Below are 14,626 nucleotides of genomic sequence, written 5' to 3'. Positions count from 1 at the left end.
CAGGTATATGACTGTGGGAGAAAAACAGCTGCTGCGTAGGATGGTTGCAGGGGAAGCAGTATCCTCAGGGAAGAGCCAGGTTTCTAGAGCAACAAGGTGAATGAAATGTTCAGAGAAGAGGTTGAGGATACAGGGACTTGGGCTGATGATGGCTGAATTCCAGAGGGCACAATGGAAGGATTCCGTTTAACTACATAATGTTCACAAGCAGAACTTCTTTGCCCCTAATCTCCTTTTTGCCTGAAGTTCATCTTTTAGTAATTTTCTTACAAAGGCTGATAGGAACAATGTTACCTGTGTTTTTTGCACATTAAAAACTCTTTGTCTCTTGGGTCGCTTGGGTGGCTCAATTGGTTGAGCACCAGACTTCTGCTCAGGTCGTGGTCTTGGGGTCTGTGGGTTCGAGGTCCGTGGGTTCGAGGTCCGTGGGTTCGAGCCCCGCGTGGGGCTCTGTGCTGACAGCTCAGAGCCTGGAGCCTGCTTCCAATTCTGTGTCTCTGGCTCTCTCTGTCCCCCCCTACCCCCACTCACACTCCATCTCTAGTCTATATTTGAAAGGCAGTTTGGCTAGACTTAAAGGCTTTGTGCCCATATTTGAGTATCTTATATATGGTGCTCTAATGTCTTCTTATAATGAACATTACTGCATAGAAATGTAAGGCCACCTGACAGTTCCCCTTTATAACTGACTTGACTATTTGTAACCTCCCAGAAAGGATTATTGTTTTCTCTTTGTAGTCATTAGCTATTCAAGTAAAATATCCTTGGATTATAATACAGTTTTTCAAGAGAAGAGTTGTCTTTTAATTGAGCAAATTTTTCTTTGATTGTATCTTTAAACATTTATTTTGTTCGATTATTTTGGGGCTTTCTTGGGGGCTCGGGGCATCAATTATAAGTTTTAGAAAATCTCCTTTGCCTGTTTTCTGTATCTATTGTTTTGTTTCTGATCTTTTTTACTCTACTTGTCATTTTATTTTGCGTGTTTTTTCTCATTTCTTTTCTCTATATTTTTATCGTTTCTTAAGTTTCTTTTCTTTCTTTCCTTCTAATTTTGTCTTTATTTCTTTGAAGGTTTTGGTTTTTTTCTACTTCTTTTCTGAGTTCTTCTATTTTTCCTTTCACTATATCTTCACTATATCTTTCACTATATCTTTGTTTCTTTGTTTTCTTTCTTTTTTAATTTTTAAAAAATGTTTTTTTTTACTTTTGAGAGAGAGACAGAGAGACAGAGAGAGAGAGAGATGTGAACAGGGGAGGGGCAGAGAGAGGGAGTCTGTTTTCTTTTTATAGAGGTGATTGTCTCGTTTATTTTTCTAATTCAGAGGAAGATATCTTTCCAAAAATATATCTGCCATAGTGACATTTTACTGGTAAAGAGAGCTTCGCATATTGTGTTTTGCTCCCCCCCCCTCCAATTTTCTTTATAGTTTCTTTATGTTGGTGCTGTGTTACTTCCTTTTTTATCTCTCATCATTGGATGAAATGTGGTTTCCTGGACCAGCGATTTACAAGAGTTTCCAGTATAGGTGGGAGTAAGGACAGGAAGAAGATGGTTTTTACTAGGTGTGGGCTCTCTTCTCTTCTGCCACATGGAAGAGATTGCTCCCTGCAAATATGGCTTATCTGTATGATTTTTTGTGTAGCGTCACTTGCACGGTTATTCTGAATCCAACTGAGTACAAGACCTTTTGTTGCCAGCATGGCTTGCCCCACGTTCCCCACCCTCTTTTGCAAACAAAGGATAAAATTTCTTCAACTCAGGATGTGTTCCTTACCTTCACGTGTTACACTTTTACTAGCAGTGCCTACCTGGGTCTTCTTGCTGTTGAGATCCACCCCTGTGTTTTTTTTTCTCTCTACTTTCTCCCATACAATTTCCACTCAACTTCAGCTGCTTTTGGCAACTCCTATACATGTTTTAGAATCTGGGCAGTATGGTAATGCCCTAGTTTGCAAAAGAAGAAAAAAAAAAGGATTTGTGGATTTTGGTATGTGTATATGTGTGTGTGGGGTGTAGGTTGTGTTTTTAGTCTTCGTAACTCTTACATGATTTCCAAAGATGGAAAGAGAAAATACTAATAAAGCTAGTCATGTCCATACCAAAAATTCTCTCTAATTCCTTAGAATAGTGATACCACATTTTACAGATAATCAGAAACTCATGTGTGTGGTCTGAATTCTCTCCTAATGGTATTCAAAATTATGGATTTTTAGGATAGTATTAAGAGTCCTTCAAGATTACTTAGTCAACTATTAATAAAATGTGCTACAGCCTACCAAAACTGGGGATGACTCAGATCTCTTGGCTAGGCCTCACTAAAGCCTCAGAATCACAACATGCTGGAAATTTCAAGACCCTAAGAGACAGACTAATTAAGGGTTTATATTGTTCATCTGCTCTGTATAAATACTATGCTAAGCAGTATTCAGGTATTTCCCATACTTTCTAGTTTACCTCAAGGTCAGATTCTACAATTATCTGAATCGCTTGGGTACTAAGCTGGCATTGCTGGCACTGAATGGGGGACAGAAGTCCATTCCTTGCAGCCAAAAGTGTCTGCCCGTCTAGCTGGATTTATTTCGCATGGGGATGATGTCAGAGTATTTCTGGTCTTGAAAAGTATTTACCTAAAACAGAAACTCACGGATTAATTTTCATCATGACAATGACAATATAGTTAGGTATATGGCTGAACAGTTCTTGAGACATCTGAACTATATTCAAGAAGCATATGGACAGTTGAATTTCTACTCCAAGTTTTTGTTACTGATAGTTACCATCAGTTTCCTGCTAGATTGCAGGAAAGAGAGCCATGTAGGAAGACATTTAGGACAATTTTGTGACTCATATGCCACTTCTCCAATTTTAATTAAATTGTGTCTTTGATAGTATAGTTTCTTTTCCGGTCTGTGAAATTAAATTCTTCTTGCCACCAAGCTGCACGGATGAGAGTTACTTGGTAGTTCAAACACATCCTGAGGTTTGCGTGCCAAAAGCAGCTGCAGAAATGTAAAGTATGGTTCATATTCATCAAAATCTGTGTCTTTTGAAATGTGGACTTTATGTCTACCAAAATAGTACAGCAACTCCTCAAAATCTATAATTCCATTAAGCCCAGTTGCCATTAGCTCAATTCACATGCTTGGTTTGAGCCTGAGATCTTCATTTCCTGAGACAAAAGTCCTTCCTTTTCCCTGTGGTTTTAAGCTCTGTACATTCAGGTGTTTCATCAGATCAGCAAGAAAGTGCAATCTCTCAGGCCGCTGCATGTTGAGTAAGTTGGGCCTCTGAGAGTCCTTTCAATTCCCCAAAGTCCTTGACCTCAAAACATCTCTTTAACTAGTTCCTGTAATCTAGCCTTCTGGCTGCATTAAAACACAACCCAACTGTACACGATGCTTTGTCTTTGTCCAACCCGGTGATGGTTAAGGGCACAGGCATAAAAAATGTTGACAACCACGACAACTTTCATCCTTATGCCAGGAAAAGAATCTTACACAGCTCAGATCACAAGCTGGCCTGTTGAATGAAGCAAGGAGGATCAGACTTCTCCTTTGTCTTGAGTTAGTATTGAAGCACTCCTGCCCCACTCCATTGCTGGTGCCCCACCCCTACTAAACACCCCTGTTTATGCCAAACTTCTCAAACTCCTTGCTGGCAGATAGCCCTTGAAAACTTTCTGTGTTCCAGCTAACCAGGGTCAATTAGGTCACCTACTGGACACTGTTGCTTTATAGCATTCCATTCCATACAATTGGCACGTGGGCTGTGGATCTTAAATTTAAAATAAAATAAATATTTTTACATTGTTAAGTGTGTGTGTGTGTCACAGTAGTTTTCAAACTTCCTTTTTTTTTACATCTGGAAATTCGATGTGTAAAGGAAATAAAAGAGCAGCCAGCTGTACTAAAGGGGGCCGAGAATAAAAAAAGCATTCCCCAACCTTAGGGTGGGGCCTGTTTGAAAACCCTTTTGATATGTAGTCAATTTTTGTAAATAGTTCATGGGTAATTTACAAAAATTGACTATGCATCAAAGGGGTAGTTTTATTCTCTCTCACAACTATGTATAGCAGTGTATAAACATGCATATAATCTACCTTATTAATTATGTTACTTAGGGCTTTTCTATTCTTACTTATTTTATTTTTAGCACTTGATCTGTTCTGCACGAGAGGTAAATTAATTAGCCATGTTTCCTGTAGATTTCTCCTTGGATCTGCTGTAATTTTTCCTCTATAAATTTTAAATGCTATGTAATTTGGTTTATAGATATTTAGAAGTGTGAGATCTTAATTTTTGTACCTCATGCTTTACTGTTATAAAGTGCCTGTCTTCGTCTCATTTAATGCTTTTTCCCTGAATCGAGCTTTGTTGGAGATAAAATTTTGATAGTGGCTTCATTTGCTTAGTATACTCTCGTCTATCCTTTTATTTTCATCCTAAGTCACTTTGTTTTCATTATCTTATGTATGCAGCAGAGAGTTGGGATTTGATTTGATATTCCTTCTGAGAAAATTTTTAATTAATTGGTAAGTTTAATCTTTTTATATTTAGTGAAATGTAAGTTATGTTCTATTTTAGTCCACCTATCATTTTTTGGTTATGCTTTTAGTTTATACTGTTCATTTAACTTTTTGTCACTATATGGCCTGTGTACTCTTTGGTATGCATGTTTTTGAATTTGAAAGGCATGCATTTTTATTCCAGTGGATATCTTAATAACTTTATAACTATATATTTATATATATATTACTTATATATATATATATATTATATATATTATTATATATTTATGAATATATTAGATATTATTCAAAGCAGTAAGCAGTATATTTCCTGCTCCTCCTCTCCCATTCCCTAATTACATTATTTTTTGTAACGTTTACCTTGTTTCTCTTCTTTCTCAACTTCTATTGGTTGTTTCATTGATACATTGTCAGGATTTATAATTTACTCTCTGTTCTATGACCATATCCTTCTCATATTTGTTTTAGATGTAATTCTACAGTTAAATGGATTCAAGGATCACTGTCAGTTTTGTTTGTTTGTTTTTGTGGGTTTGTTTGTTTGTTTGTTTGTTTTAGTCCTAAATTCATCTCTTGTTTGGCTGAGATTCATTCTCTACTGTCTTACAAAAGGGTTCATGAAAACTATATTGCATGCATGTTCAAAAATGTATATTACATTTGTATTTAAACAAACTTCTTTGTTATAAAATTCTTGAGCATAAAATCCTTTGGGTCACATTTTGATATTTTTTCCTTTTACAGATGTCTTGATCATTTTTACCTAGTTATCCAAAAGATTTTCATTAGCTTTGAAATCCAATAGCTTTACTACAATAGGTCTTAGTTTGACTATTTTTGTGCCATTTTTTTTCCTTTGGGTTATTATATACATTTATGTTTATAGTTTGGGTCTTCTTTTATTTCTGAAAAGTCTCTCAAAATACTTATCTAAGTTTTTTCTTTTTTTTCTGTTCCAATATCTAGATTCTTTTCTTGGTTTTATGCCTTGATTACGCATATGGTGGATTTCTTTTGTTTCTCTTCCATTTACATAATTTTCTCTCTAATCCTTTCTGTTTGTTCATTTCCATTTCATTTTACTTGCTTTTCTTAATCTGGTATTCTATGACTCTTTAAAAATGCTTTATTTTGTTTTTGATTTTTTCCTTAAAAAAATTTATTCTCGGGGCGCCTGGGTGGCGCAGTCGGTTAAGCGTCCGACTTCAGCCAGGTCACGATCTCACGGTCCGTGAGTTCGAGCCCCGCGTCAGGCTCTGGGCTGATGGCTCAGAGCCTGGAGCCTGCTTCCGATTCTGTGTCTCCCTCTCTCTCTGCCCCTCCCCCGTTCATGCTCTGTCTCTCTCTGTCCCAAAAATAAATAAACGTTGAAAAAAAAAAAATTAAAAAAAAAAAAAAATTTATTCTCCTTTGTGCTGTTTCCAAGTTTGCCTTCATTTCTGAAATAGTTTAATATTTTCCTCCCTCTTCTTCAATTTATGTTTAAGCTCTTGTAGTGGTTTTGCTTCATTCTTAAAACTTTCAAGCAGAGTTAAGAAATCATAAATCATAATCATACTTAAATCATAAATCATACTTATCAGTTCAGGCCACATTATCGTAATTGATCATGCAAGATTAGTGTTATTTTTTACCTTTTTATTTCTATTCCTATCCCCCAGATAGGCAACCATTCACATGTGTTAGGTGTGTATCTTTTTATGTGTTTTTATAAAATGGCTATTTTTATGTATATCGTTTCTAATGTACATACATGATATTGATCATACATCTATTTTTTTTTTTCCACTTAGCACTATGTAGGGTCTGTGCATGTTGCTTTGTGGCCTTCTAATCAGTTGCTTCTAACTGGTATAATAGTAGTTATACCCATTTTTTGCCTATTTACTCTCCTGGTGATAAACACTAGAGTGCTTCCGACTCTGCCACCACAAACAAGCCTGCTTAGTCCGTTTGGGCTGCTATGACAAAATACCATAAACTGCGAAGATTATAAAGAACAGAAATGCTTATTTCTTACAGTTCTGGAAGCTGGAAGTTCAAAATCAGAGTGCCAGTCCAGTTGGGTTCTGAGGAGACCCTCTTCTAAGTTGTACCTTTAATCTTTAAAATTTATGGCTATAGGTTTGGTTAAAATTTTCTTTTGCTTAATGGCAAGTTTTTTGGATGAACATTTTAATTTGGCTTTTTTTTTTTTCCTGTTGCTTTTTTTTTTTTCTCATGGTATCTCTGTATGCTGGTTCCTTTCTAATTGATTACTCATCTTTGAAGCAGGAGAGATTTCCCAAGTTTTCCAAGACATGCTACTTGCAGAAAGTTTGTGCTGAGGAGGGGCCAGGACCACGTGCCCGCTAATAGGAGTCCGTAGGATAGGAAGGTCGTGCGTGAGTACCGTTAATTCCTCCTTCTAAGAGACCAGGAGTTGCAGGGCTGCTCCCCTTGCGGACTCTTTTTTTCATCTTGCCTCATCAACGGAAGGCTTTTGAACATTCCTCTTTCAACGGTGCATTACCTCCATTTTATAATAAATCGGGTTCACGGAGGAGACACTGCTGCCAACCCATTTAGTACTTGATTCCTTGTTTCAAATGCAGGATTGTTGGTTTTGCCCCTAGGGTAAGTCACTTAATTGTGTGAAAGTGTGCTTTGTTGTGGTTTTCTGAGCTCGATAGCCATCGACGTGTTTTGTCTGATTGGTTAAGCCTGAGTCACATGCTTACCTTTGAAGCGGTAGAATTCAGTTCCACTTGAATCCTATGGACTACACGTGATGAAAGGACACTTGCCCAAATAAAATCATTGTGCTGATTTCAAAAAGGTATAATACATGCTGAACATGAAAGCGGGGGGGGGGGGTACGGATATTGAATCACTTGTTGCATCAACAGCATCAACAAATGCATCCTTTGAAACGTTGCTCCTTTCCTGTACGTATTGCAGAATAGGCACTCACTATCTCATAGTAGCTTCCCATCTAATCTTCTTGCCTCTTATTCCCCGCCCCCCCCCCCAAGTACTTTCTAGGCATTGCTACCACCTTTCTCGTCCTAAAACATTGTTTTGAACATTTATTTCACCCTCCAACTCAATATCTTTCAGGAGCTTTCTTCTGACTCCCACATTCCTCGGTTTGGCGTTTATAATCTTGCGCAGTGTGACTCCCACATACCTTTCCAGGCACTTGTTCCGTGTGCTCATCATCACTGAACACATCGCACGTTTTCCTTACGATGCCTTTGCTCTATTGCGTGTTCTACTCCGTTGCCATTTCTCTCATCCTGAGTCTGATCTCACATGATGGGCCAGAGACTGCTAGTGGTCTCTAATATCTGTTCTCCTCTTTTTCTTTAGTGTCAGGACTGGGCACATGGCTACTCAGTAGAAATGACGTGTTTCGACATTACTTATAGTTAAGTTCCGGGGCAGGTGAGTGGCTCAGTCAGTTGAGCCTCCGACTCTTCGGTTTTGGCTCAGGTCATGATCTCACGATTCATGAGTTCGAGCCCTGCACTGGGCTCTGCATTGACAGTGTGGAGCCTGCTTCGGATTCTCTCTTTCTCAAAATAAATAAACTTAAAAAAAAAAAAAAGAGTTAAGTTCTGACCAATCAGGGGTAAGTGTAGTGAGGTATACACTGCAAGTGTTCTTAAATAGAGGGAGATGTCCTTTTCTGCCCTTATCTCTTTTCTGCTGGGTGGAAATAAGGATGTGATGGCTGAAGCTTGAACAGCCATTATGGATCATGAGGTAGAAGCTGCATGTCCACGATGGTAAAGCCACATGATAGAGAGAGAGCCTGTGTCTGTGTTGATCAGAAAGCTACCATATCAGCATAAGAGGAATACATTTTATTTTATTTAAGCTACTGCTATTTTGAGTTTTTAGCTGCTACAGACACCAATCCCTCCATGAAAATACATTGTTTAGGATAATTTTCTGGTGGCCAATGATAGGAATCCACTGAAAATATAAGCAAAATGGCAGAATTAAACATACAAGGATTTGTCACAGAACCTATGGGTAGGAATGAAGAAAGCCTCAGGAATAGACTGGAACCTGGGACAGTGGGGAGGCCAAGAGGTCCTCTCATTGTGTCTCACCTCTCCTTCTCTTCTCTCTCACTGCAGATTATTTATATATCTGGCATAGAGAAGTAATAAATAAATATGCGTTCAATGGATGGCAATTTGGGTGTCTATAGATCTGAAGCCAATTACCCAAACTTTTCCTTATATGTATGTAGCTTGTTAAAGTGACTCTTTTGAAGAGCACCATACTTTTTAGAGTCTAAGCTCTTCTGTTAACCTTTTTCTCTCAGCTTTCCAATTTTTTGCAGTTGTTTATTCCAACATTAGGAAAAGGGCCTGAAATGCAGAATTGTCCATAACCGATCTAATAAAAGACACTTCAGAGACAGCTCTGCTTTTGTACAGAAGTTATGAAAGCCAATTTTTGTGGGAATGCAAACCCTAGCTTGCAAATAATTATTTTGCTAGACAAGGAAATATTATTTTTGGTACATTTCCCCTTGTAAACATCTTTTTTCTTTCTTTCTTTCTTTCTTTCTTTCTTTCTTTCTTTCTTTTTTTCTTTCTTTCTTTCTTTCCTTCTTCCATTTTGCATTGTTATTATTTACTGTCTGGGTTCCTGCTTTTACCTAGTATTTTTTGCCCTTGAGGATTTCTTATGTTCTTATCAGCTTATTGATATGTTTGATAAGACGTTTTATATATTTCATCTAGCACTTTGAGTTGCTTTTGGTGGGGCAATCAGCCAGTCTCTAGTTTGCCATACTGCTGGACATGAAGTCCGGTATGCTTTTTAGAGTTTTAACTTCATTTGTCTGTAAGATATTACCCTGTATTCTGAAGACCAAGGCCCTAACTTTGGTGGTCCAAGCTCCCTGTCGGTAAAGATGAAGATTACCTTTCTACCTATGTCAAATTGTTTTTTGTAAAAGGTTCATGAGATAATTTGTGTGAAGTTAGTTTGAAACTGGAAAGTACCCTGTAAATATACATTGTCTGGACTTGGAAAAACAAAAGAGGCAAATAAGCAATAAAAAATTATAACTGATGATTTGTCAATTAAAAATTTCTGGATATTTGCATTCATCTCCTTCATTTTCTGGCCTCAGGTATGGATGTGAAAGTCTTAAGATTTCTCTAAAAAATACAATATCATCTTATATATTGTATAATTTATTTTTTTAATGAAAGAGAAAGAAGGCAGATTTGAGCACACAGCAAAATCTATCATCATATTTTTAAAGTTTGTGAAGTGTCTGTCTCTTTAATATATGGGTGAGCAATCTAACCTAGGATGCTTACAACACTTTACAGATTTTGTAGGCTGAGACTCTGAGTGTCTCACACTTTGCAACATACCTTGGTCTCTCTGTTGCAAGGACACCAAGGCATTATTACAGGTAACTACTCATATGGCTCTTTTCATTCTTAAACTATGCTTCCAGGTTAAGCATGTGGGAGGAGACACCTCTGAGTACATTCCAAAGAGCCTCTAGGATGGTAGCTAATTTGCAAATGGACTAGCCTGGGACTCAGGCATAAGGCTACTGTTTACTATTTCCTGTAGATGCTTGATGTCTTAACTCCTATGCAGAACAGATCACAGGGCCTGTCCTCTAAACATTTATATACCAAGACAGCGTGTCAGTATGTATGTCATTTACTCATCTGCATTTATTGAGCCAGTTCTACTACGTGTCAGGTCTTGTGCTTGTTCTCAAGAAGCTAATAGTTAGTAGGAAAACAGACAAAACCACCATTACCATTCTATGTGATAACTGCTAGAAAGAGACAAGGTCCTATGGGAGCACAGCTAAGAGCACCTAACCCATACTGGGGTGGGACAGGGCTAGGTGGCAAGCAACAGGGAAGGGTTCAGAAGGGAATTGATGCTTAGTCTGAATAATGAAGGATAAACAGGAATTAGGTAAGAAAAAGGTGGAGGGTCAGGACATAACAAGAAAAAGGAGTAGCATATGTAAACATGAGATACATGAGAGAGTATGAGAAGAGTGGAGAACCCAAGTGGTTTGCTGTATGCAGAGTTATTCATTCCACGTAGCTACTATTATGCTTGTCTCCCTCGCAATGTTTGAGTTCTTGAGATAGTGTGTAATAGTTTCTCTGTCCCCAGGTCCAGCAGTAGGCACAGAGATGGAGCACAGTAAGTGATGAATAACAGTATTCATTCAGGACATGACATGAATGACAGGGGGTAAGGGAGAATAGTTAGGAAGAAGGTTAATGGACGAAGGTTATTATCTAGTGACAATGAATAGGAAATGGGATAGGTTTAAGAATGACTTGGGAATTAGAATGGATAAGACTCGCTATATTGGTGAAAGTGAATAATGACTTTTCAGGTTTCTGTTTGGATGATACATGGATGGTAACAGTAATAATGTTGTTAATAATAATAGCTAATATTCATTAGACATTCTGTCATGCAGTACAGCATTTTACATGTACTAAACCATTTGCTCTCTCACGAGTCAGAGAGGTGGATACTCTTATTATCCCCATTTACTGATGAGAAAATTGGTACTATTAGAGATCAACTTGACCAAAGTCACCCAGCTAGCACTAGTGATTTCAATCCCAGAAATCCTGATTGCTATAGTCATACACATAATCTACTCTTCTTTACTGCCTCTAACAGATGTGATCAACATTTAGAATGATGGTCCTGGTCAGTATGTCTATCACATAAATTCCATGTCTTCTACTAAACACAGAGACACATATGGCGATCGCTTCTTACTGATCAGATTTGGGGAGCTTGGTTCTGTATTTTCACTTTTCCTACCCAGAGAACCTAAAGTGCGGTGGAAGTTTGATAAAAGAGTTGACACAAAAAATGAGAGAAGGCGGATACAGAAAGGACATTCTCGAATGCTCTAGCCACTGATCAGATGATGGAATCTGGTTCTATCAGACTTCCTCTGCTTCCATCCCTCATACACACACGCACACGCTGTAAGATACATATGGACGCCAAGTTTGAGGTTGGTTCTAGTAGTCCTCAACTCACATCGAAAGTTCATTTCCCGACTCCTGGACAGTCCAACACGAAGTTAACTCGAGGCGCCCATAAAGCCCAGGGAAACTTGGCTCAGCGCCGCGGGTGCTCGTTCCCAGGGCAACCGCCCGCGGAGGCACCTGGGGCACGCTCCTCGGCACCTGCGAAGAGCCCCGCCTGGCGCCAGGGGGCGCGGGAGCGCGTCGACTCCTCCCGCCCCACGCCAGCCCCACGCCAGTCCCGCCCCCGCCCCGCCCCCAGCCCCGCCTTCCCTCCACCGGGCCCGGCCGCTCCCGGCTCCCGGCTCCGCTCCCGGCGCAGGCGCAGTCCCGCTCTCCTTCGGCGGCTCCCAGCGCAGTGCGCCCACCTTCGTTGAGTGTAGCGGCGTCGACCGGTCGGCAGTCCTCGTCTTCCGCTCGCTGCCTCAGGACAGGCTCTGTACAGCGCTGCGAGCGCCCCTGAGCGCAGGCAGCGACCGCGGTGGTTTCGGCAGGTGAGGGCAGCCGCGGGAGGGAGAGGCCCCGGACGCGGAGCACCGCCCCCCTCGGCGCCCGCGCGCCCGCCTCTCTCCCGCGAGCCGGCCTGGAGGGGCGGCGGTGGCAGGTGCAAGTGCGGGCGCGGCGCGCGACGACCTGGCCCGGCCGCCCCTGCCCGGCAAGCGCGCTTCCCCATCTCGGCACACGGGCTCGGAGAACCCCGGTGGAGGCGGCGGCAGCGGGGGGCGCGGCGCGGCGCCTCGGGGCGTCTGGGGCCGCTGGGGCGTCGGGCGGCGGCGGCTCCTCCCCCGCCCCCCGGACGCGGGCGCGTTACTCATTAACTGCGCGGTCCCGAGCGCCCGCGGCTGTGAGCCGGAATCCCGGTTACCTGTCGGCGGGGCGCGCGCGGCCGGGAGCTGGGGACCTGCGGTCGCGGAGGGGGTGGGGGTCTAAGAGAGTTCCCCGAACAAGTGTGCAGCCCCGCGCTGCGCGGGACCTGGAGCAGGATGAAGCCGTAGGCTTGGACCTGGGGTCGTAGAAAAGGACAAGCGAGGCTCGGTGCCGAGGCGTAGAGGTCACGCTCGGCGGGTTTCGGCGAAACCTGGGGGACCGGAGCGAGCGCCCGGAGTCGCGCGCCTTAGGGTGGCAGAGCATTTCAGCCTGACTTTTGTTTCGGGGGAGTTGAGAAGAGCTGCACCGACGTAATTGTAATTACACTGCCCTTTCAGCGTTGACAACTCTCTGACCGCCCTGGGACCAGCCGGCTCTAATGGACTCTAGAAGTGATGATGTTAGGTGGAATCTGCAGCACGTGAAGAGTTGCCAGTTGTTATGGGATTAAGAAAACAAATCTGTAATGGCTAAAGGGTAAGGTCTCGAAAATTAAGAATGCTGAGTTCATACTGGTCCCTAAGAAGCAGACAGTTTAGTTTCGTGGAAATATAGCATATTTTGAGGCTACCTGTTTCACACTCCTCTGTTTCTCCCTCCAACCCCTTCCTTTCAGTGTAGGAAAAAGCCGTGTAATCTTTTGCCGTGGAATGATTACATAATTGGAGGAGACCCATAAGCGGATTAAAACAAAACTGTTCTATGTAAATCTGTTGAAAGACCCAGTTTTTGTTCATTATCCTCTTTCTTATTTTGTTGTGCGTAGGGTTTTTGTAAAATGGTGGATGACAAATCAAGGAGAAAAGAAGCAGAATACATTTGTAGACTGATCACAGTAAATATTTGATACTGTTAAATATTCCACCAGGTTTATGGGGCCTTGTTCTGTTAACATTTGTCATTTATTTACCAGTACTGTGCATTTTGATAGGACTTTTCATGTTCGGGCAGACATTGAGTCCCAACTATGGTTTATGTGATCTAATCCTAAAGCCCATGTAGAATTTATAGAAGTTAGTTTAGCAGTTCTACATTTGTACTACAATAGTGCATTTCTTACTACTGGAAGAAAAGCCTTATGAGTTTTTTTCTTTTTCACTACAGTAAAGTTACATATTAGTCCATACCTTTGTTAACCGAAGTGGACACTTTAATATAACTCTTCGTTGTGTGTTGGGCAAACAATACTGCTGTGGTATTAGATACCTGTACCCTTTCACTAGGATGGACATTTGCTGTTCAGCTACTTGAGGGGTTTCTAATTAGATCCAGTTGTACTTTTTGAATCAGTATAGTTATGCATATGCTTCCTTTAATATTTTTTTCCTATAATTTTCTTTAAACCCTTAGTTCACCACAACACATACATAGACATTGCACAGATAATTTTTACAATGGAAGGTTTCTTAGAAATCTAGGTCCCCATCAATTTTTAATATGGCAGAACAAAAACTTGTAGGTTACAGTAATTTTGCATGTATTATGGTACTTAGTATACCTTTTTTTTTTTTTCCCCTTCCTGAGAGGGACTCACCTAACCAGTTAGCTAGCTAGCGAAATGAAAAAATTTTAATCTGTTTTAAAGCTTTAGCTTCATTACTTACCCTGCATGTGACCTTGAGTAAATCATTTAACCGTTCTGAGCTTATTTTCTCTATTTGTAAATGGATAGAGTGAATTTGCCAGCTTTCAACTATTTTTACCTATTTATTTATTTTTAAATTTTTTTTTTTCAACGTTTTTTATTTATTTTTCGGACAGAGAGAGACAGAGCATGAACGGGGGAGGGGCAGAGAGAGAGGGAGACACAGAGTCGGAAACAGGCTCCAGGCTCCGAGCCATCAGCCCAGAGCCTGACGCGGGGCTCGAACTCACGGACCGCGAGATCGTGACCTGGCTGAAGTCGGACGCTTAACCGACTGCGCCACCCAGGCGCCCCTTATTTATTTTTAAATATATTATTAATTTACTTACTTAAGTAATCTCCACACCCAGCTGGGGGCTCAAACTCACAACCCTGAGATCAAGAGTTTCATACTCTTCCAACTGAGCCAGCCAGACGCCCCTCGATTCTTTTTAATGTCGTTCAGCCTGATGTGAATATCATAATGGGGGGATGAGAATCAAATGGGATAGTCCATGTGAGGTATGGGAGTGGGAGAAAGGAACAGATATTATTAG

The 14,626-nt window shown here is 40.9% G+C and overlaps 1 protein-coding gene across 5 annotated transcripts in view; it reads left to right on the top strand.

Moving 5' to 3' along the window:
- Positions 1 to 14,626, top strand: part of RAB3IP (RAB3A interacting protein) — a 146,015-nt gene that overhangs the window by 82,018 nt on the left and 49,371 nt on the right. The window contains exon 1 of one of the 5 annotated variants that reach the window (XM_019455077.2): positions 11,545 to 11,565. The exons of 1 other annotated variant lie outside the window; for it this stretch is intronic. Coding sequence is in view for 2 of the 4 variants with exons in the window: in XM_053895923.1 (XP_053751898.1) it covers positions 12,912 to 12,922 (11 nt within the window). In the remaining 2 variants the exon portion in view is untranslated. Of the gene's footprint in view, positions 1 to 11,544; positions 11,566 to 11,965; positions 12,073 to 12,523; positions 12,923 to 14,626 lie in introns of those variants that run through there. 3 more of the 5 variants (XM_019455079.2, XM_053895923.1, XM_019455075.2) reach the window with 3 other exon arrangements.

This window comes from Panthera pardus, unplaced genomic scaffold (genome assembly GCF_024362965.1).
Source record: "Panthera pardus isolate Hobbes unplaced genomic scaffold, ASM2436296v1 HiC_scaffold_6, whole genome shotgun sequence".
Classification (NCBI taxonomy): Eukaryota; Metazoa; Chordata; class Mammalia; order Carnivora; family Felidae; genus Panthera; species Panthera pardus.
Note: the sequence above shows the minus strand (reverse complement) of the source record. Positions and strands in the feature narration are given on the sequence as shown.